Source organism: Accipiter gentilis, chromosome 10 (assembly GCF_929443795.1).
Source record: "Accipiter gentilis chromosome 10, bAccGen1.1, whole genome shotgun sequence".
Lineage (NCBI taxonomy): Eukaryota > Metazoa > Chordata > Aves > Accipitriformes > Accipitridae > Astur > Astur gentilis.
In genome coordinates this window covers 34,277,181-34,301,062 of record NC_064889.1, presented here as the reverse complement: position 1 = coordinate 34,301,062, position 23,882 = coordinate 34,277,181, and the positions used below count along the sequence as shown (strand labels likewise).

The window sequence follows — 23,882 nt, the reverse complement described above, 5'->3', positions numbered from 1 at the left end:
GGGGGGGGGTAGGGGGTTTGTAGGGGGGGCAGGCGGCAGCCGCGGCGGGGGCTGCCCCGCTGAGGGAACGAGCGGGAGACCCGGCGCCTGAGGAGAGCGGCGGGGGGGTGCTGAGAGACACCCCCCCACACACCTCCCTCCCTTTCTCCTTCCCTTCCTCCCGCCGCACCTGTGTGGGAGGGGAGCAGCCCCAGCGCCCTCCGGCTTTTGTGGGGGCGGGGAGGGGAGCGGCTCTGTGGGGAGGGGTGTGCGCCAGCCCCGAGCTGGAGGGGGGGGCTCCCCCGTACCGGCCCCCCCCCCCCCCCCCCCCCACCTACCCGCAGGGTAGGGAGCCGGGTTGGCCTCGGGCCGGCTTTCTGCGGAGCGCTGTGGGGAAAACTTTATTGCGGGCAGCCCCGCGGAGCCGAGCCGTCCCGCGGAGCGGGGGCAGGCCGAGGCGGAGGCCCCCCCTCCCTTGCCCCCGGGGCTGGGGGGGGTGGGGGGGTGGGGACACACACGACACGCGTGGGGGAGCCGTGGGTGGGTGCTGGCAGGGCTGCGAAGCCTGTCACCCGTGGAGGAGCTGCGGGCACGTGGAGGCGGAGAGCGGCGGCTCCCCCCTTTGTTGTGATCCCGTCTGCTGGCGGAGCGCTGCCCTCCCCCAACCCCCCACCGGCCTCCTTGGGCTGGGGAGGGTTGGGTTGGGGTTTTGGTTTGTTTGTTGTTTGTGGGGGTTTTTTTTCTTTTTTTTTCCCTTCCTCCCCTCCTTCTTCCTGCCGGCAGTCAGGATCGGTAGTAAAAAGTTTCAGATTATCTCGTACTGAGTGATGCAGGCGTACTGGGATACGCTTCTGTTAGTGGTCCGCTGAAGTGCTGGGTTTTCAGCAACTTCCTCTTGGAGTTAAAGCCTTTAAGGTTTAGTTTTCCAGTCGTGCTCATTTTAAGTGCTGTAGAGTGTTCGTTAATATTAGCACTTCAAAAGCTTTGGATTCTTTGCATCCAGTTCCCCTTTCTCTGTAATTTTTATGACTGTTTATATTGCGACTTTGCTCTTGATGTGAGGAGCAGTAAACCCGTGAAACCAGTTTCACTTTCAGGTTGTTGCTGGAAATGTTTTAAAGTGTAGCAAATTCTGTCCAGTGTGGCTTAAAAAAAAAATATCCTACTACAAAGCATATGCTGATTATGGTAGAAACTACTGTGTGTGAAAAAGTAATTCGTTTTAAAATAATGATTTAAAATGTGGGTGGTAGCCCTTGTGACTTTTCACATCTAAAACCTGTTAAAACTGAAAGCTGCGGGGCAGTCTTCTGTATTTTAAATTAAAATTATTTTGGAGGTTGGAGAACCTGCATTTAACTTATTTGGTTTTTGTATTTGTTTATAACAGTCCGATTTTGACTTGTAAGGAATGGAATAAAAAGGCTGTGAGAGAGTCTAATCTGGAACAAAAAATGGGAACTAAACCACTATATGCCTTTAAAAAGGCAATCAATAATAGTCTTTACTCGTTGCTTCTGCCTAGGGATCTTTTTGAGGAAGTATGTAATGTAAGCTGTAGGGAAATATAGCAGAGGTATATGCTTTCCTATGTGGAAGTTATTGTTTATGCCACAGGAATAGTTTAGGTGTTGTTCTTGAGAGTGTGTAGCCTTGTGCAGGTGTAAAAGGATTGTAGACTGCAAGTATGAATTCTCTTCATTGTTGTTCGCTAAAGAGCTAGATGACTGTGGCAGTAATGATAATCTGTACAAAAGTTCCCTCTCATTGGCTTTCATTTCTCTTACCTTCTAAAATTTGATTTAATTTTGCAAGGCTTTTGATACCTTCTGCAAACTACTACTGCATACCTTCATTTCTCAGGTAAGTCAGTACACTCTGGGTATGTGTGATATTTTGCTGAATCTGGCTCTGAGCACATGGAATGAGTTCAGATGTTGACGATTTTGGTTTTGGGTTGGTGGTGGTTTTTGGCTTTTTAAAAGTTAAATGTTTTTTTTTTTTTTAATGGTAACACAGTCTTTAAAGTGAAGTATTTGCCTCTTCCAGATACTCCTGTAAGGGCTTTGTAGAAACATAATGGAGTTTGTAACAGATTTTCAGTTTTCTCAAAACTCGGATATTTCACCTATTAATCATCACATCCCCCCCTCCAAAATTGCCTGCTAATTTGATATATTTTTTTATGAAAGAGTCTCCCCTCTTGTGTGAAACCCCCTGGGGAAGAGGCTATGGACAAAACCATTGGCAAACAGCAGAAACTGGCTTCAGACAAAATGCTGTCATACATAGCAAATGAAGAGACAGGAAAAAACATTTCTGTAATTTTCCAGCAGAGATTTTACTTATAATAAGAGTGGAAGGCACATTTCCAGATAGAGGTGAGTTGCTTATATAAAAAAGTAAGTTTGGTTGGTTCTGATTTCCAGGAATCCCAAGATGTTTAGCTTTGGGAGTTTTTTTGTTTATTTGTTTTTAATGAAAGCTGAAAGTATGTTTTCTTTAAATTGGTACCATGTTTGAATTTTCTTTTTTTTTGTCGTGCTATGAGACACAATTAGACTTCAGTTCCACAGGGGGCAAGCTAGTATTACTACAGTAAATTATTTTGGCCAGCGTACATTCAGAAGAGTTGTAATAAATTAGTTCCATCATCTTGTTTCCTTAATGCTAACATCCAGAGCTAAAACTAAGCTTGTAGCATAAAACATTAATGAAACATTTTGAAAACTAAAGCTGTGCATCAAATTTAATACCAACTCGGAAATACACTATGGGAAACGCACGATCTGTTAAGAATATGTGATTAAAGTAAATGTGTCTTATCACAGACCCTTGGCTTGAAGGTTGTGGTGACCTCATTGTTGACCTTGCCCTCAAATACCATCTGTCCATACTTCTGTCATGTTTCTGGGGGTTAGATCTGAATATAGAAAGTGATGCCTATCTGTATAGGTGCTGGTAGGCCTTTGTTAAGCTACAGCTCCTGTACTCAAAGCTCTAAACTGCTGCCTCTCTGAATTCAAGCACCAGATTGATTCAGTAGTAACGACAACCATTTTGAGTGGTTTGAAACCTTTCTGTGACTGTTTTGGATCATCCTCCTTTGGCCAGGATGCACTTAACTGGGGGCAAGAAGTTTGGTTAATTAATAATGGGGCATTTTTTTGTACCAAGTTTTCATCTTCAAAACACTTTCTCATAAATTTTGCCAATACTTGAGCATAGTCTTCATCAAGACACTAAAGCAATTTCCTGAGTAAGTATTTGATGTCTAATTAACATTAAATGGTTTTATTTTGTGTTTTAGCCATGCATTGTTCGCTCTTTGTGACCAATTTTTTATACTCAAAGGGTAGTTATTACGCTCAAAGAATGTATGCTATACATACTGGTTTGCTGACCAAATTCAACTGTATATATATAAGACTGTACGTTAAGAGAGGGAGAAACTAGTTATTTTTCATATTTGTTTAGAGTTGCCGTCCCGCTTTTAGGGAAACCGGTTTCCTTAACTATATTCTTTTATCGTACCATTTGCCTTGTGTAATGGTTAATTAAGATTATTTCTTAAAAATACATTGCTGCCAAGTATTCACAGGGAGGAGAGGAAGAACAGGAAAATGGGAAGTTGGGCAGAATAAGAAAGCAGTTCTTAAGAGTTCCTTTCTCCACCCATCCCTTCAATAAAGAAAAGTATGCAAGAAAACCCCCAAGCAAATAGTCGTATAGGCTTATTTGCCAGTCCCACTTAGCCTAGTCTTTGTATTGCTCTGTCTAAAAATCTTTGCTGTTGAGGAATTGGTAATCTCCTTAGCAAAATAAACCTTAGCCAGTATGCGGAAAAGTTTGTCTCATTCTTTTGTTTGTGCATTGCTTCCGCTTAACGTACTAGTAGACACTCTATTAGTGGTGGAGTTACTTAAGCTACTGCTCTTTTGGTATTAACCAGCTACAAGGTTCTGTGTTTTCCAGTAAGCCATACTCCCGCTCCTGCATGTTTTGCAAATAGGCAGGATGCTACTCCCTCATTTGTTGGAAGGTGAAGATGACTAATCTGGTTCAGTTTTGAGGAAAAGACAAGCTCCCCAGCATGATTTTTAGTGCTAAATCCAGCTTCTAAGAGTAGCAAAGCTTTCTGCGTTTTGGTTTTTGGGTTGTTTTTTTTTCTTTTGTATGCCTATATTATGAAACATGGATTGATCTTACTATGGTTGTAATTGTTAGATTAAGTTACTACTACTGTTAGTCTCTGGTAGTTTTTTTGAGTGAAGGACTGCATTCTCATGGACAGTGTCTCAAAATTCGGTTGGGAACACCTTGCAGGGTAATAAGCTCTTCTTTCTGAGGCTTCCATTCATAGAGGTCCTGTAGCTGCCATGGTTAGGTGCTTCTTTGTCAGACAGTCAGCTGAGGCACACTGCTGCTCATCACTTGCAAGAACTCAGCAGGAATTCCAGGCTGCTGCTGTTACCGAAGTATGGTTCTGTTTGAGGTGTATATTGTCCTCTTTGTAAGGATGCTGGTTTTGACATTTGAGTTCAGGGTTGTACCCCAACTTTTTTCTGTTTCAGATGTTAGAGGTCCTATTCTTTTGCAAACTCCATCTAAGTTCTGCAGGAAGGGTTACCAGATACTCCATGTGTTGTTCACTTGTTTCTACAAATGCTGTGTTTCAACATGGGTTGAAAAGAACCTTAGTGGAGTGTATTGGCAAAATAGAAATGTTTTTATCTCCTCTAGCAAAATTCCGGCATAGGTATTTGCATATCATCTTTCCTAACTTCCACCTACTTCTGTGTACAGTGTACTTTGTAATTTTTTTGTTGCAAAACTGTACCTTTTGCAAGTCTCTCAAAACATATTTTGAGTAGTTTCCCCAGAATATCCAGGCAATAACTATAAATTAACATTAAGAGTGTCCTACGTAAATTATCTGGCAAAAGCTTGGATAAAAATGTTTTCTAAAAGCTACAGTATTATTTTAAAACAGTAAGCAAAGCTGCTGTTTTGAATCACTCATAACTTGACCTGGGATGATTTGGCCAAATATAAAATAAATGGAAAGTTGACATGAGACTTGTTTTGACAGTGTAGTTAAACTTGACAAACTTGATGATTGCTACTTAAGTACTTGTATAATGCTGAAGGATTATTTTCTTAGTAGAAGGCCCAACTTTCTATATAGAAAGCAAAAATGTTTTCTCATCTGTGGATATTTTGGCAAAGAGGGCTTGGCAGTAATATTGAGGTTCTAAATATGTGATGCAAAAGAAGAACAAACAAAAAAAAAAAGAGCCAACTGTGCTATTGTGGTATCTGCCATTGTAATCTTGCACCATGCTTCAACTTGCCTAGTGCAGTCTGTCTTCTCTACTGTGCCACTGGTCCTTCATCTTGCTTCCAACTTCCCATTTTTTGTGTCACCTTCCCTTGCAATGGAAGCAGCGCTGGCTATAGAGTTTCTCTACCGTAGCACTGGGAATTGGAGGGACTAGGAATGGGCTGCACTTTTCTTCCTTCTGAGCTGCTACAGCATTTCAGACCTCTGCTAGCAAAGTCCTGGGCAAAGCAGAACTGCCGTGTGGGTCCAAAGTTCTCCAGTCTGGAATGGAAAAGGGATGTCCCAAGACTACCTTGTACTGCAGCCTCCACTTAGGGTTGAAGTCCTCCTTTATGTGGGATGAAGCCCTAATCTCTTGGTAAAATCAGATAAGCTGACTTAGGGAGGATGAGTGAATGAGGAAGAAGACCCTGCCCATGGGCTCTGAAACACCACTAATATCTATCTGTACTACTAGAAGGGATCATGGTGTTCTGGTATTACTGTTACGGATGGTTAATATGGTATTGCATTTTATTTCTTAGCAGAGACTGTGGTCAAGAAAAGTTAAATATTGTGAGACATTAAGGAGCTCATGAAATCTTGAGGAAGATGACTAGTCTTCATGTTCTGATATGTAAATTACTGGCACTGTTTGCAGAACACTGTATCCATGGCAACGTTGTGCTCAACTTCTGCCTTAATCTACGCACACGTGCACACACAAACAAATAACTGATCTTACATCTTGTTGGCTAATAACATCAGTAATAGTGTACAGGTAAGACTTGTTACCAGTACAGGTCAGGACTAGGTTTTGTTCTGCCATTGCTCAGTGTTTCCTCTAATGCTTGCAACCGTTACCCTAGCTACTTCAGGCAGATGTCAGTTCCATCAAGGAGTTGTCAAGTTGTGCCCTATCCTAAGTTTTGATTGGTTTTAATATAACTTTGGATTGTTGGCTAAGGAATGTGTGCATAATTAACATTACACTGACTTTTTGTTGTTGTTTTGTTTCACAGCTGCTTTAAATGTTTTCAATTTGTTTATCTTATTGCATAACCTTTTGTGCTTACTGGGTTTTGTTTGTTTGTTTTTTAATTGGATGCTAGGATTGGGTCAGTGTGGAAATCAGGTTTCCCTTTTAACTATAAGGAAATCCTTCCATAATAGGATTTAGTCAGATTGCAAAGGAGAATAGAGAATATTACAATAAAGGGATAGCATGGCAGGAAAAGGCTCAGATGAGATCCAACAATAAAGATGTTCAGGCATATACTCTCTAGGAAAGGGATTTGGGGAATTACTGTGATGAAATCTTAAAGCTGTGAATCCAAATGCAGTTTAAGAAGGAAAAGTCTGATCACATATTATTCTTTTTCTGTCTAGAATGACTTTTAAATAAAATTAGCTCTTGGAAAAGGAAGTAGAGGCAAATGCTTTCATAATTTTTTTTTTTTGTTTCCTTGGCTATACTTCATTCTCCCAACTTGTGCTTCTATTGTAGAATTTGTCTTCTCTTTATCTGTTATTTCCTCTCAAACTTAGTAGATGCTGTTAAGGATAATGGAAGTACTTGGAAATTTTTTATTTTTTTAGCTTTATGAGGGCAGCTTATGTAGCAGTAGCCTTGTTTCAGTAGAGCTGTGTAAGATACTAATAAAGTGAAAATTGTCACTATTAAAATGCATGTATTGGATGTGCATCAGAAGAGACATCAGTTAATCTATTGTTTATACTTTAATGGTTTTTTGTTGGAAATTGCTTAACTGCTATGTGCTTTTCAAAATTGTATGGTTTTGTTTGGCCTCAGATTTTTTGGTTATAGGAAAACTATTATGTAACAAGTTTTCATGTATGACAGTGGCAAATTAGTCCCCTTTCTATCTTTTACCATTTGTACAGACCCTATTGCCATAGTAACTGAGCTCTTCATAATTGTTAATGGATTAATCCTCAGCACATCCCTGTGAGGTAGAGAGGTACTCCTGTTTCACACGTGAGAAACTGAGTCATAGGGAAGCTGAGTGACTTATCAATCACCCCACAAGCCAACGAGAGCAGAGATATGCTCTCATTACTGTTCCTGTGGAATAGTGCCCGCTTGATTGAACTGTCTTTTCTCTGCCCAGCTTTCTCAAATGAATGAATTTTAGTGAAATTGGCTGCAGCCATCTGGAATGTGCTTATTTGCATATAAGATCTGTGTGGCTGTCATTATTCAGCACATCAGGTTTAATGAACTCTGAAGACACCAAAAGAAAGAAATGTATGGACTGCTACTGTGTATTCTCAGTGGATCGTGAGATAGATTTTTCTTCCTGTATATCACAATACCAAAAATTGGCTGGTTTTGACTATACTGTTACTAATTTAATGGGCAATATATGGCTCGTATATCTGTGCTGATAGAGCAGTTTGTTAGTACATCTACTTTTGAAGGCTGACTTTGATCTTTGAAACTTTTTTAAGCTTGACTTTGAAATACTTGCATTCAGAATGCTCTGCTATTCTTTGGGGGTTTTGTTGTTTGTTTGTTTGTTTTAATTTTTAGACAGAACATACTTCACGAGCAGAAAGGAAAAGACGTGATTCATTCGGGATGTTTGACGGTTATGATAGTTGTAGTGAGGACACCAGCAGCAGCTCCAGTTCAGATGAGAGTGAAGAGGAGGTTGCTCCTTTGCCATCCAGTCTCCCAATTATAAAGAACAATGGACAGGTCTATACTTACCCAGATGGCAAATCTGGCATGGGTAAGTATATGGTGCATGAATACAAAGAGTTTGATATTTATCGGTTTTAGTCTGTGCTGTGAGTTGTGAGGGTCCAGTCCCAAGTGTTGGTCCTGACTGAAAAGGGACCAAAACAGCTGAAGGGTTGGGGTTGCTTTGTTTTGGGAGGGGGAAATTGTTTGGTTTTTGCTAAACTGAAATAAGATAGATTTTTGAATCCTGTTGTCAGAAAAGAAATAGTATGGGAACATCTGTCCTCCCATCAAATGTGTGTTGTGTATATATGCACATGCTTGTGTATGTTCTCATGTATGTTGTTTTTATTCTTTGAGCTTTGAGGAAAACGTCAGTGTGTTCTCTCTACGCTTGGGCATTTATTCTCTCTACCCTTTCTTATATATGCAATATATTAAAACATATTTCTCTGTGTACTAGGAAAACTTGATTACTGCTACTGTATAAATGCTATTAGCGTATACCTGTTCACTACCCACTAGCTGTGAGCTAGAGTATACTGGAAAAAAAAATTAAAAAGGGAAGATTGCTTTTATCATCGGGTGAAAAATATTTTAGCCAAACCCATTAGTGATTAGTAGAGCTCTCTCTGGGTAGAATCTTGGTATTGTCTCATTGGCACAAGTTGGTCACAAACTCTTATTCATCATGGAACAACTCAGTGGGTACTGGTGCCAACCTGAGAAACATATGATTCCAGCTATAAGAGAATATTGGTGGGCTAGGTTACTTTGGGTAGACTAATTTATGATTCAAAAAAGAGATCTGGGTTTTATTTCAGGTTGGAAGTATTAAATATTTAGAGGAAATCAAGACTGGCAGGCCCAGATTCAAAGCAGACGTTTCCTTGAGAACCACAAAAACACAGAAACTGGCTTTGGCTGATTTAGCTGGGTCATTCACTTCTACCAGTGGTAAAATTAATAGGGAGCAGAAAGGAGGCACCCTTTCATCAATGAACTTGAGGTTCTTAAGTGTTTTACTGACATTTGTGGTGGTGGTGGTCTTATTTTAAGTTATTTTTCTGTGCAGTTCTTTTTGGGGTCAAGCCCTAAGAAACTGTTTGGTGGTGCCACCTACAGAACTTTCCTTATGTCGTCTTTGTTCTGAATTTTTACTGAGGTCTTTATTACACTCTTAACATTTGGCTTTTTCTCTCCTCTGATTAGCTACATGCGAGATGTGTGGAATGGTTGGTGTCCGTGACGCTTTTTACTCTAAAACAAAACGCTTCTGCAGTGTGTCATGCTCTAGAAGCTATTCATCAAACTCCAAGAAGGCCAGCATTCTGGCCAGACTTCAGGTAGCGGTACAGACACCATTTTCTTTATATACTTATTATAGTCTGTGTTTGTAAAACATGCATGATATTTTAAGATAAGTCAAGTTTCTTAACACATAAAATTTTTCACAGAAGTGCTCTTGTAAGCCAAAACTCAAAACCGTATCAGTAATGAACAAATTGCTGTGGTCAGCAGAGCAAATTACAGAGGATACTGACTCCTTATTTCAGTTCTGCTGCAGTGGCCCTTCTGCAAGAAAAAAATCAGGAAAAATCTTCCGTCTACATATGTAGTGACTTGAGATTCCATGCATCTCATACCCAAGATACCTTCTGGCTTTAGAGAGTGTAAAGGTTTATTTAGAATTGTTGTGTTTTGTTTTTGAGGGTTTTCTTAACTATATAGATTTGCAAACTGGGTTTTGGTCTGTTCACTTAAAATAGTAATCAAAAAATCATGAAGATATATTTGTAGCATTCAAGAAAAGATGTAGAAATGTCAAGAAATATTATATCCTATCTCAAATTCACTGCAACAAATGCCAAGAAATTGCATTGGTATAAATTAGGTTAAAAGTTCTTCCTTTTGACCTGCTTTTAAGAGACCTTTTTTTCAGTTAAACAGCAATGAATCTATAATGTGGTTCAATTTGGAATACATTACAAAAGTAATGTTTTGGGTATTCTTTGTTGGTTTTTAAATTTATTTAATATTACATGTAGTTTTGTGATACTTAGTCAACTTCCACTCTGTGGTGTTCTAATTTTAGTTAAATGTACCAGAGAGGTGCTACAGACCTACGGAAATTTCCTGATGGGAGTTTGGAAAGACTTTATTTACTTAGCTTTTTTTTGTTTTAGGGTAAACCTCCAACAAAGAAGGCTAAAGTTCTACAAAAACAACCCCTAGTGGCTAAATTAGCAGCATATGCTCAATACCAAGCAACTTTACAAAACCAGGCAAAGACTAAAGCAGGTAATGGCATATGAACAGAGCTGAAACAAATTCTTGGTAATACAAGATTTGTGGCTCATTAGCAGCTTCCTAAATAAAATAACTTTCTCTTAGCAGCTGTCCCTGTGGAAGGTTTCAGCTGGGGTAACTACATCAATAGCAATAGCTTTACAGCAGCTCCTGTTACCTGTTTTAAACACGTAAGTATTTTTCAATATGTGCTATCCTTTTGTGTGTGTGCATGAGAGAGAGAGAGTCCATGTTAATTCTTTAATTCATTTTTGCAAAACTTTCATATCCAAATATGTTTTATGGCTTTGGACTATGAAACTTATATTGTAAATTGTGGTAGTATGACTACTTTTTAGATAGGTATGTTTGTTTTTATCTGTCCTTTAAAACCATTCCGAATACTATCGGTTACTCTCATCATACATGCTCTCATAAACAAAGAAAAAAGTAAAAGGAGGACGCTTAAACCCTTGTGAAGTTATTTTTCTCACTTTAAAGGTGCAAAATCATAGAGTGCGCTACAGAGTATCAAACCAACCAGGTCATGCAATATTAGAAGTAGTTTCAAAAGGCTTTTTAGATTGTCAGACTTGATCCATTATGTTGAACTGACCTTTTGGTTACACATTTGGATTTGGGATTTTTTTTATTTATTTATTTCCTTAGTTTTTAGTCAGATTCTCCATCAGTCGTGCTGGCAGGTAGGGTAGAAATTGAGGAAAATGAAGGGGTTTTTGTAAATCTGAAATTAGAGAAGTTGGTTTTCTTTGTATTAGAGTTACAAAAATTCCAAACAGCAAGTCCTTGGTCATTACAGAATGTAATTAGGGGATGAGGAAAATATTTAGCAGCACCTGTCTTTAATGTGTTTGTTCAATTACTAGATCTTGTTTAAAATATTGTCAGTACTTGCTGTCTCTTAAGTAAAAACTTTCTGACAGAGTGTTTTCTCAGCATACCTTTATTTATTTATTTATTTATTTGGGAACTTGAAGTGTTTCATCTTCTTACAAAAGTTTTATTTTGCTCAAAACTATCTGATGAAAATTGCAATCAGAACAAACATTTTGTTTTATGGAAGTTGTCCATAAGGGAGAAGAGAGACATATTTTCTGTCCAGTTCTGGAATTCATGCTGAGCCCTGTCAACTCATAAATCAGTAGGAGTTGAAGGCTCTTGGCAGTTGGCACTTTCTGAATAGCACCCTTTATGCTTAGAGGCCTTAACTATTGCCCAGAACACAGCCTTGCATTAGTATAGCTCCGTGAATTTGTATCAAATTCCACGTCCTTAAGTAAGCACGTTTGCACTTTGCTATCACACTTATGTACGTGCTGTAATAATTTCATAAGTACATATCAAAAGTTATTGTTTGATAATGTGGGCTGTACTATTATAACAACAAATGCTTCATGATGTATGGCATCCTTAGTTAGGAAACAGCTACGATAGTTAGGTTGCTTGTGAATTATGCTGTAACATTCCACATTAAAAGGAGTTCTATCTTCCTTTCTTAGTGCTTCATTCATTAAGTTGAATAGTACACCAATAATGTGAACAGATACAGTACTAATGTTCATATTTTACCTTGAGTAGTTTCACAAGCTGCATGGCAACAGTTCTGCTAAGCCTGAATGTTGTTTCTTTTCTGTCCCCGTTTTCCTTTTACATAAAAGTAAAATGCAACTCCTGCAATATCCTTTCGAGATTTCTACTTTGGTGGACATTAGTTAGTGTTACAAGACAGTGATTTGCATTTGGTTTTACTGTAATTATTTCTTTGAAAAATATATTATTTAAACCAGTCAGGATCTGAAAATGCATTAGTACTCTCTTGTTAGATCCTTCTCTCTCTCCCCCCTTCCCCACTGCCCCCCCGTTGATAAATAAAAGAAACAATACTCTTTTTGTCTGTCTGGAAAGATTATTGCTATGTTTTCTGTAAGCTATATTGCTTTGATTTGTAAAAGTTTGTATTAGTTGTTTGTTTACCATCCATATTATGGATACCATGCACGTGTGTGTCTGTGAGATTGAATATATAAAGCTTAATTTGTTAAAAACAAAAGTTTTGAATTGACAGTAAAATCATGACACATCTACCCTTAAATTTGTTAATTGATAAAATATGCACCTGGTTAGACTGGGTGTATCTGTATGGATATTTGATAGGGAACATTAGGATCAATATTAAAGACAATTTAAGGGAATTATAAAATGTGGGATTTAGCTTATTGATTATTTTTTTTAATAACCTGGCATACTTCAGTATTTCAGGTCTGATGTAATTCTCCCAGATCAGCTGGGTTTTTTGCCTGGAGAATTATTTCCTCTTCAATTTAAACCAGTTACATTTTAGAATTAAAACATTTAAATCTTGAAGTTCTCTCTATCTCTTTCTCCATATGGGAAGAATTAATTTCAGTCTTTCACTGCCCTTATTGTGGCTCTTGTACTTCCCTGTTACCTTCATTCCAGACTTCAGTGTTGAGTAACACTAATGAAATTCACTAGCAACAGTACAACTACGCCTACTTTATAGTTCAGTGTCATATAGGAAGCCTGTGATAAAGCCAGAATTACAGCTTGTGCACCTTGCAGCTTTTTTTTTTTTAAAAAACTGCGTTAATCAGACATGCAGCAGTAGCTGATGCAGGGATGAAAACTCTTAATTTAATGGGTTTAATATTGTGTTATAGCTTAGTAACATACAATGGGCTCATTGCTAACCTGCATTCCAATTTCATTTTCTTCTAAACAGTTTTTTCTATATTTGCTTTTATTAGCTCAAACCATTCCTAGAAATGAAAGCAACTACAGTGCCTTGAGTCATTTGTCAGTACTACTTAATGTACAACTTAATGCACAATTAATAGTAATTATTCTTTTCCACTCTGTTGCTAGTGAGATGCACATTTCCTGAAGTTAAGAATTTTTCAATCTTTCTTCCAGTTGAATTTTATTCTGAGCTGAAATATTTTCATTCTCTTGGTTTCTTTTGTTATTAAAATAAACGAATAGTTTGCTTTAAGGGAGCTTTTCCAGGATTTTACACCAGGTGACAGTGCTTTGCTTTGAACTTTTTAACTTTAGACCATTTTGCATATTGTCTGCTCTGGCATTACTTTTTGTTGGGGTACTGTTCACACACAAGCCTTCAGCATTGTAGCCTTATGCTTCAGGAATTGGTAGCATCACTTTGCCATTAAAATCCTGATTCAAGTTTCAACTCTGAAATCATGGCAATGTCGGTGCCATCCAAAACCTTTAGAAGCCACGAGAGCCATGAGCTCATTTAACCCACAAGATCTTTGTTCACCTAGACATGTGGGGATACGTAGCCTTTAGGTGCTCCTGTCAAACAGGACCTTCCTGATTGCAACTTACCTTGCAGAGAAGGCAGCTGCTGCTCACAGATAAACCCTCTCAAGTCATCTCCTGGCGCAGGAAGCGATGAACCAGATCTTCCTTGTTTGGGAGTGACGTGAAGTGGATCTCTTCGTCATGAGTCTGAAAGGTAAATTTGTTCTTACCTGTAAATTATGGTTCTGCTAGTTCGCACTATGCCAATCCAGACTTCAGATTTACCCTTCCAGCCAGCAGATGAATAAGACTTAACGCTTACATAGTGCTTTGAGTTTTTCAAAGCACTGTGCAAACATTGATTGGTTAATCAGATGAAGATAGAGAAGACGTGAAGGAAGATGGCTCTTATAGCCCTGGTTTATCCAGTCTTCCTCCCTTAAGAATATTCATAATGAGTGAAAAAGGAAAAGATGGCACAGTATACCAGGTATACTGTAAGCCATCACTTCAAGACAGTAGTGTTATCTGGCATTTCAGTAGTGATGCTACACAGGATGGCTTCCTTCTTCTAAAGGGTGAGCCATATGGATTGGTGTAGGAGAACTAGCAGAACCAATATTTTCACAGACAAGGACAAATTTAACTTTCTGCTATTTCCCTCTATACCAATCCATGTTCTAGAAATAAAAATTTGTGACATTTCCATTACTATTTGATGTGAGGAGAAGTGTTTCTATATACTTTTCTCTCTGAATCAACTGAATAGATGAGCAGGCAGTAAAATATCTGTCAATTAAGTGCAGCTGGATTATGAACTTATTCAGTACTGCTATTTTAGATTGTTTGGCCTGATCTGTATCTCTATACAAGGCAACAAGATTTACTAAAATATGCAGTTTGAAAAGTTTATTTCCCCAATTCAATTCAAAAATCTACACATGTCAATTTAGAGTTGATAGAGAATATGTAATAGGACTTGATTAAGAAGCTGTATCTGCATATTTTGTGTGTGAAAATAAGCCATTATCTTTCGAGTTGTTTTTTCCTCTGTCTGCCAGGTGGCAGAAAAGAGCTCTGCAGTCTAGACTGGTGTAGATGGGACATAGCAGAACATGAAGAGACCAGGCTTCAAGAATAAGAAACTGGCATACTTGTAATAACTTATTTTTCCTTTAATAGTTAAAACTAGTTTTGAGTGTTGCATGCCTAGCCTCAAATATCTGTACTAGTTAAGGGTATCCCTTTTTAAGATAAGTTTTTGGCTTTTAGGGCTACTAGTTGGCTATTGCTGATTGCCAGCAAAATTCCAGTATTGTGATTTGCAATCATTCAGGAGTAATCCAAGTTTCTTCACTTGTGGCTTTTGGCCAGAATTCTGTGAAGTTGGAGGCTATTTGCACTGAGCAGTTAAATTCTTTGTTTGCAAAGAGGTTTGTAAATGAGAGACAGCCTTAGAATACTGTCTGTCCACTATGGTATGGAACCGGAGGATCCCTTTAATTGTCCCTGTGATATCTGGATATTCTCTGAACTGATAAGAATTTATTTTTCTCAGAACACCTTAGAATTGATATGACTGTTGTTCTGAAGTACCCCAAATCCAAATCTTTCCCTTCTTGGTCGTCTCAAGTGAAATGCAGACTGAGTCATTTTCTGTTGTGTTGCCACTATAACTTCAGTTGAGTAACTTTTAAGGTTTTAGATTCTTCAGCACTGTGTGTTTCTGATATCTCTATGATACCATCTTTGACTGTCTTTTCACGATGCTCTGTTCAACAAAACGTTCTTGAGATAGCCAACTAAATGTAATTTATATTTCTAGTTTCCACAAATCCTTAGTAGTTCATCAAGCTTGTGTTTCTTTTTGTTACTAACACATTAGTCTAAGCCTTCAGGACAGTGTGTGAGGAATCTTGCTGTGCTTTTCCTTTTGGCATTCATTAAAAAGGTGCCACTCAGCCTTCTCTTCTTTTTGCTTGCTTGATGGAATGATCACTTGCAGGTGATATGAAAGCCTGTTCCTCTGAGAGGATGTGAACCAGTGGGTGATAAACCCCACCATAATAAATCATCAGAATATATTCAAGAAATAACTTTTAGGCATTTTTTTCAGGAATGTTTGTGATTTACAAAATTTAAAGACTTTGTCTGTGGTACAGGTATGAATTTAAGGTACCATAATTTTCTTGCAAGTAGAATTGCAGAGGAATTACACCATTCCCACTAAAATCAGTAGCCTGCACCAAGTTGAAACACAGTAGAATAAAGCTGACCTGTGAGTATATGCAGTTTGTGCTTGTGCTGTACGGTTTTTTTAAACTTGGAATCCTATAGTTTTTGCAGGAAATACACAGTAATAATTGTATACAATTACAATACTACACATAAGCTTCAAATCAAAACCAAGCTAGGTTTTCATAGGAAGAGTGTTCTCTAAACATATGCTTATGTCTTATCGTGTATATTGATTGTTTTGTCTTAAGTCACTCGTAAAACACTGATAAAAAATAAGTATTTTCATGTGGTGAACTGGTGACTTTTTTTCACCCCTACCTTAAATGATAGGCACCTATGGGGACGTGCTGGGGTGATATCTCAGAAGGAGTGCGAGTGGAGGTTCCAAACACGGACTGCAGCCTACCTACCAAAGTCTTCTGGATAGCTGGAATTGTAAAATTAGCAGGTAAATATATTTTAGTTGAAGTTATTAAAATAATCAAAATAACTGTGTGAAGGGAGCTAATAATTTAGTCAGTGGTCACCTGGTTAGTATAATGTTGACACTGGTTAGGTTGTCAGAGCTGTGTCAATAGGTTATATGTTCCAGCACTATCACGACATTACACTGTTTTAGAGTGCTTTCAGTGATGCTTACGAATGGCTAGTGCTTTGGGTTTTTTATATTGTCTCAGAGTACAGTAAAAGTGGTGCGTAATGAGGAGATAGGAAATTTTATAATAGCTAGCAAGTAAGCCTCGTTATACAAATCACTTTTCTTGGTTAGAAGTTAAAACTTCAAGGTCACATAACTAAGATGAAAAAGCAGATTCTATGGGTAACTAATTAATTTTGTCCTCCTACATATAACTTCTAAAGGTTTATAGTTCAAGAATTTTAATTAAAATTTGACTTACATGATAGCACATGCACATTTATCAAAGTAATCCATTCTGTGCATTAATAACATGCAGAAATGTGCCATAAGAATAATGTTCTATAAAAATTGATAGTCTAGAAAATCCAATGTAATATACATTATGATTGGTAAAGAAATACCAATACATTTTTTATAGTCTTGTTTAATTTTTGTCTTTTTTTTAAATGGGATTGCTTTCTTTCAGGCTACAATGCTCTGCTAAGATATGAAGGCTTTGAAAATGATTCAAGTCTTGACTTCTGGTGCAACGTTTGTGGGTCTGACATCCACCCAGTTGGTTGGTGTGCAACTAGTGGGAAGCCCCTAGTCCCTCCTCGAAGTATGTAAATAATAGCCTTACTGATTGATATCAAAGTCTTTCCTTATTAAACTAAATTTGCTCATGGTCCAGATATCAAAGTATTTTTTTACCATAGCAAGTCTTTCAACAGTTATGAATAAATCATTTTAACTTTTGGAAAGATAAGGACTTGACTGATGCTGAAAGTGTTTCTTGGAGTAGCCCATCTGATGCAACTTAAAGTTTTTAAGATCAAGGTGGAAGCAGTTAGCTAATCAGTGATGTGAACATGCACTGATTTTATTTATATTTTGTTATTAAAGTCTTTGCCCTGACATACCCATAAACTTAATCTTGGGTAGCATTCATTCTCTAAAGAGGTTTTTGTCATTATTGTCATCCAGGCTTTTTAACAGTCATCTGGGATTTCTTCTTTACATATTCCAGACTCTAATATTGTCTCTAACGGACACAATTAAAAAATCAGTGGCTTATTTTTTCCCCTTCATTTGCAACAGCCATCCAACACAAATACACAAACTGGAAAGCTTTTCTAGTGAAACGACTTACTGGTGCCAAAACACTTCCTCCTGACTTTTCTCAGAAGGTAAGGCTGATGCAATATCAATGATGTACTATAAACGAAATTGCAGCACAATGTGAAGAACTGAAGTATTTTACAATGGCACATGAGCTCCTTTTATAGTGAAGATGATACAGTAGTTTCTTCCCTTAAATACAGTTTTCCTTTGAATCTCTATTCTCCATTTATGTCCACACTTGTCAGTATGTATTTGGAAAACTGTTTCCTCTAGCACACAGTAATTTTCTTTAAAAACTAGTTAGTCTATTGTAATTCTAAAATACCCCAATTAAAAAAAAAAAAAAGTGCTAATAAGCTACCCTGTAATACATAAGAAAAATTAAAAACTGATTTTTCTAATTCAGGAATTATTTTTATCATGCACTATTTCAAGAAACTGAACAAAATGTGTTCATATAGCACATATTTAGATGTACATACCTGTTAATACTTTTCATCTGCTCTGGACTAGATTTTTTTGCTGTCTAAGTCATGTCTTTAAGTGTGGCAGCTGCCTGTATAGTGTGCTGTAAGTTTACTTACTAATATTGTGAGATGGTACATAGCTTTTAGTAGGAATATGAGACTTATTTGTTGCCTTACACCGCATCTAATATTAAAAAAAGAAAAAAATCACCAAAAATCATCCTGCAGTTGTTCATTTCTATTTAAAAATTGGCTCGGTTGGAAGCCGAATTAAATTGGCAAGATCTCAACACTTTGGGGAGTTCGTAATGGAAATGGCTAGTGGCAGATACTGATTTTTAAACAAAATGTATTCTCACAAGGCAGATTAACATCTATTTTCATTCTCTTCCTTTCTTTTTGGTGTATATTATGAAGAAATATGTTTGTGAGTGGCCAACTTTAATTATGTTGAAGGTTTGTTTTCCATGCCTTTTTATAACAAAGTATTTTAATCCAATTTTTTAAAGTGCTATATTTTGAGTGGATGACAAAGAAAAAAAACCCCACCTTTTTTTTTGCTTTTGTTTTGGTTAAAATTGTTCCTTAAGGTAATTTTATCCATTGTTAACAACTGAACAAACTTTCACTAAGTCAATGGAAAATTCCTGTAACCTTCAATGGAAAATTCCTCTAACCTGTGTGAGAATTGTATTAGGGGCTGTACTTGATACAATTAAAGCATTGTAGGATCTATTCTACTTAGTTTTCTGAAACATTTCATTTCTCCCCAGGTACAATGAAATATAAGTGAAATCGTCTGTGTCATTTTTGCAGGTTGATTAACAAGTACTTGAATTAAATGAAAAGTGCATTGATACTGCATTTCAATAGCAGAAGACAGATGACTGAGGAAAAACAGAGTATATTCTTACAGAATGGGTTTTTTTCTGTTACTTTAAGGTGTCTGAGAGTATGCAGTATCCGTTCAAAACTTCCATGAGAGTAGAAGTTGTTGACAAAACACATCTTTGTCGAACAAGGGTAGCAGTTGTAGAAAGTGTCATTGGGGGACGGTTAAGATTGGTGTATGAAGAAAGTGAAGACAAAACTGATGACTTCTGGTGCCATATGTACAGTCCACTCATTCATCATATTGGTTGGTCTCGAAGTATAGGACACAGATTCAAAAGATCTGGTAAGCTTGTTGTGTTTTAGAGGTGTCTTTGTGGGTAGTATTGGCTTGGGGAAGTCTGACTTAAGCAGTACTGTCACTTTATAAAATTAATAAGACTAGCTTGAATAATGACCCTTAAACATTTATGTAATGCGGCCCAAGGGTTTTACTGATTATATTACATTCAGGAGTTTCAGTCAAAAGTATAATTAGTGGGTTTTGCAGCATTGGAAAAGCCAAAATAAATTTCAGGTTGATTTGTAGTGTTGGTATCTAGGAAGATTTAACAGTTAGTAGTCGTTAACAAACTGTCTAGGCAGGAAAACCTTGAACTTCAATATTCAAGTATGGTAAACCTAGTTTTTCATGGTGATATCTGGAATGATACAGTCCTGCTCCACGAACTCCTAGTTTCTTCACATTTGTCTTTTTTGTACAATACAACATGTGCAAGTATCCTATTAGATACTGATTATTTTTTTTTTACTTGCAACTTTAGTGTCTATCTAATATTTTTATATTGCAAGATTTACATGTTTTAGAGGGCATTAGGAGATGGGCAGGGAACATGAAGTGACAGCCTAATAGATGGTACCCAGTTAAGGCCCTTGTTATCTAAAATACAAAAATACTTGTAATTTGAAATATCTAAGGCTTCTAAAAAAAAAAAAAAAAAAGTCTGTGTTTTAATATTTTTCGGCTCCATTGAGCTTGTATCCCTTGTCAGAAACAGAATTTCTGTAAAACATTCCACAAGGCATCCCTTCAGGAAAACCTCTGGTTATCCTAGCACTTAAACTTTCACTGAAACCATTTATAAATAAGAGTAGTTAAAGAAATCAAGAACAGTGCTACTTCCCAGAAATAATGTCTCTAACAGAGTTCCAGGGATACCCCTTGGAAAGTACTATTCAACAGCTGGCTAAAACCAGCCATATATATGTCTTTAAAGTGCTTATCTATAATTATATAAAAAAATATATAAATAGAGTTTTTTGTCGTAACATACTACAAAATAGTTTACTTGCCCCTCTTTTTGCAAAAGCCTATAGGTATATTTGTATCAATATCGTGACATAATCAAGTGCTCTCGTAAATATTGGATATTGGGATTTTTCCATAAATGAGATTTGTGTTATAGAGGTGTTTCAGGTAGAAGTCAGTAAGGAAAATTATGTCCTCCAGATTTTTGTGGTAGTCATCTTATAAACTGTGGGCCTCCCACACCAATGATTGCATGATATGTTAACAAATTCAGAAAAACATACTGTCTGCTCTATTAACAAAATTTCTGAATAATATGTACTATTATTCCTTGTAGATATTACAAAGAAACAGGATGGACATTTTGATGCACCCCCGCATTTATTTATGAAGGTGAGTTTGCTAGCAAGAACAGTGTTTTCTTGGAGTTGATGAGGACCTCTAGTTCCTGGTGTGTGTAAAACAGACCTAAAATTCTACTTAAGTCCTGGAAATATGCCCTGCACAAGCATTACTTTTTTTTATTCAAGCACTGATTTAATTTGGCCTCCCTGACATAAGCAGAGGTGATAGAACAGGTATTTCAGTCTGTTTCTTTGGCAGTGTGGGGTTATATTTTGTTCCAGGCTTATTAGATTCTTAGTTTCTGGTGCTGTTATGTGATTCTTTAGGTAAAAGAGGTTGACGCAGCTGGAGAATGGTTTAAAGAAGGAATGAAATTGGAAGCTATAGACCCCTTAAACCTTTCGGCAATATGTGTGGCAACTATTAGAAAGGTAAGAAGACAAATGTGTATTTTGGGAAGGTAGATAGGAATCCTTTTTTCACTCACCTTTATTTAGGTTTGAAACAAAAAACTGAAAATAGATGCAGTGAATTCGCACAGTGAATGTTTATGGAATACGTTCATTAATTGTTTATATACAACTGCTATGAAAAAGAATATACTTACGTAATTTTTTTTTATTTTTACTTTAATCTCTGGAAATTTAGCCTTACCTTTAATTAGAATATAATATATTTGTGAGATTAATTTGCAGGACAATTTTCTGTTAATTATACCAAGTGTTTTGCAACTGTTCAAAAAGAAACCTCATCTTGCTTACTTGCAGAAGTCTATGAAGACATTTGAAGTGTGTACTTCTTTCCTAGCTTGATTGAAAGGGAGCCCATCTACATGAAATCTGTTTTAATAGAGGAAGAAAATATAACAAGTAGCTTAGTAGAATTGCATAACCTTACCAATGAGGGGTGTGGTTATGATTTTGAGTCTTTTTTTCTTATTAATGGTGTGCAGAATATCCTTGCAAGCTAAAGAGTAGACTGATTTATAAAGCTTTAGATGTAGAACTGGTGTTCATGAGAAAAATAAACTAGAGATCAGAAAAAGGAAATGTTCATCTCATAACTTTGCAGTTAACAAAGGTGCATTTGACAATAGTACACACCATCTTGGAGACAGGTGTGATTTGCGTTTTTTTGTTTTGTGATAATTGAATGTCCTTCTAGGTGTGCTTCCATTATTATTGAGTTACTTTCCACTCTTTTGAAACATGGCATGCTTTCTTTTTAGCCTTATCACGCAGTTAAAGGTATTTAATGTAAAATTTTGTTTTTCTTTACAAAGGTTTTAGCAGATGGCTATCTTATGATTGGGATTGATGGCTCAGAAGCAGCAGATGGGTCTGATTGGTTTTGTTACCATGCCACTTCCCCTTCTATTTTCCCTGTTGGTTTCTGTGAAATTAACATGATTGAACTAACTCCACCCAGAGGTACATATAGCATTCTGACCACATTTTATTTTGAATATTTTTCAGTGATATTGTATGTGCCATATGCTTTGTTTCTTAACTCAGTCTACAAAACTCATGTCATGTTTTAGGACTTTCTGAAGTCTGAAACAAATAAAACAGCATAACTTCAAAGTAATCTGAAGGAGAGATAACAAACTTTGCATTTAGAAAAAGTCAAATTGAGCATCAGATTGATTCTTTGGCTAAAATTTGCTGTCAGAAATTAAGCATAGCCACTAGTTGAATAGTATATCCATTTAGTGAATGGGAAGTATGCTAGTCACTAGAAGGACTGTTTAGAATATGTCATTGCTTGGGAAGTCCTGGCCACCAAAAAGATTAACGAACACTGTAAAGAAACTCAGACTTAGGCTAATTAGCAATAATACCAGTTAATTTTTTTTGAAGAATATGCACAAACTTGAGCTTCAAGGAAGTAGCCATTAGAGCTGTATGCTGTGTAGTCCTTTCTGTGAGAAAAAGCTGTCCGTCCACTAGCACATACGCCTACAGAAGACTGTATTGCCTTCATTTTTCCATTTTATTGTCTTGGTCTAGCAATTTATAAAGAGGATTGTAACTAGCTGTATAACAGCAGATAATAATGTTTTTCTATGGATTTTTTTCTCCATTCTCATTACTGCAGGCTTCTACTAGTATTTATTGAATTATTTTTCTAGGTAATAACTACAAAGACAGTGTAATGCAACATAAAGAAAATAATTTCATATAATTTTCTTTATTGCACGCTAATGATTCTGTCATCTTTTGAGTATGTGGAAAATGCAGTTGGACAGATTTACTATTATTTTTCAGTCAGGTCATTTAATGAATTTATTGCCTAGAAATTCATGGGCATAATCACCCCTCAAAAATGTGGTGCAAGAGTCTCTTGCAATAGGAAGAGTTTTTGTGGGAGGAAAAAGCATGCATATCAATACATATCAATAAATTTAGAAATAAATACATTAAATTGATGATACAGAATAGGAAAAAAAAATCCCTTCTATGATGAAACTTTTCCCCTTTACTTTTCAAACACTCCTTACACAATAGTATGTGAATTTTGTTGTTAATGCATTTCTATGTGTCTTGTATGGTGGCAACCTTTATCTACATGTATATTTTCCCTTTTATTGCGGTTTTCTGTAACAGTCCTGTATCATCCACTGAGACGTGATTGTAAATCACACAAGCAATAATCTAAAAGTCATTTGAAAGAGGAATTAACGGGAGTAAAATACAGAACATAATGCACATTAGCATATTTAATAGGATCAAAGTGATCAAAGCTTCCTAGCTCTTAGAAGAGGTGTATTTTGCTTTCCAAATTGTGGGCTTGAAAATGGACAGTTTCTTAATTCTGAATACTCCAACAAGGACCACAAGCGCATGTCTCTAGTGTGTGTGGTGAGAAGTTAATTAAAGGACTTGCGTACAAATACGCTGGTCTAGCCAGAGGAACAGTGCATTAAGAAGAAAATTATTAGTATGCAAAACTGATACGTTATTGCCCGTATTAATTAGCTATCCAGCTACATCTGTTCATGCAGATATTGCATACCTAACGTGAAAGCTCTTTTCCAAAGTACATTTAGCAATGTGGATAACTTTAAGTTGCTGTGAAATCATTGGACTTCATGTTTACAAGCTCATTCCTTCCAGACATCTTCATCTCTCACTGAAATCAGTAGAAGATGAAGATGCTGAGATGCTTTCAAGAATGGGATTGCATTTTGGGCTGTGAATGTTACCTACCTGATGAGTCTGGCCCTGCAGTACTGAGCTATGACTCAGTGGGAGCTCTCTACCCCCACTTGGATGAGATGCAGCTGTTTCCCATAGCTCCCCATGGCGTGCCCACTATGCTGCAATCTTTTCAGAATGTCCAAC

The 23,882-nt window shown here is 37.1% G+C and overlaps 1 protein-coding gene across 14 annotated transcripts in view; it reads left to right on the top strand.

Moving 5' to 3' along the window:
- Window positions 1-23,882, top strand: part of MBTD1 (mbt domain containing 1) — a 40,392-nt gene that overhangs the window by 365 nt on the left and 16,145 nt on the right. For 4 of the 14 annotated variants that reach the window (XR_007507387.1, XR_007507386.1, XM_049811437.1 and 1 more), the window contains exons 2-13: window positions 1,795-1,842; window positions 7,857-8,058; window positions 9,222-9,361; window positions 10,196-10,310; window positions 10,404-10,489; window positions 16,173-16,290; window positions 16,949-17,083; window positions 17,563-17,651; window positions 18,996-19,230; window positions 20,531-20,586; window positions 20,865-20,969; window positions 21,821-21,968. Coding sequence is in view for 12 of the 14 variants with exons in the window: in XM_049811437.1 (XP_049667394.1) it covers window positions 1,795-1,842; window positions 7,857-8,058; window positions 9,222-9,361; window positions 10,196-10,310; window positions 10,404-10,489; window positions 16,173-16,290; window positions 16,949-17,083; window positions 17,563-17,651; window positions 18,996-19,230; window positions 20,531-20,586; window positions 20,865-20,969; window positions 21,821-21,968 (1,477 nt within the window). In the remaining 2 variants the exon portion in view is untranslated. Of the gene's footprint in view, window positions 1-533; window positions 1,843-2,171; window positions 2,361-5,847; window positions 6,084-7,856; window positions 8,059-9,221; window positions 9,362-10,195; window positions 10,311-10,403; window positions 10,490-16,172; window positions 16,291-16,948; window positions 17,084-17,562; window positions 17,652-18,995; window positions 19,231-20,530; window positions 20,587-20,864; window positions 20,970-21,820; window positions 21,969-23,882 lie in introns of those variants that run through there. The other 10 variants (XM_049811447.1, XM_049811444.1, XM_049811446.1 and 7 more) reach the window with 10 other exon arrangements.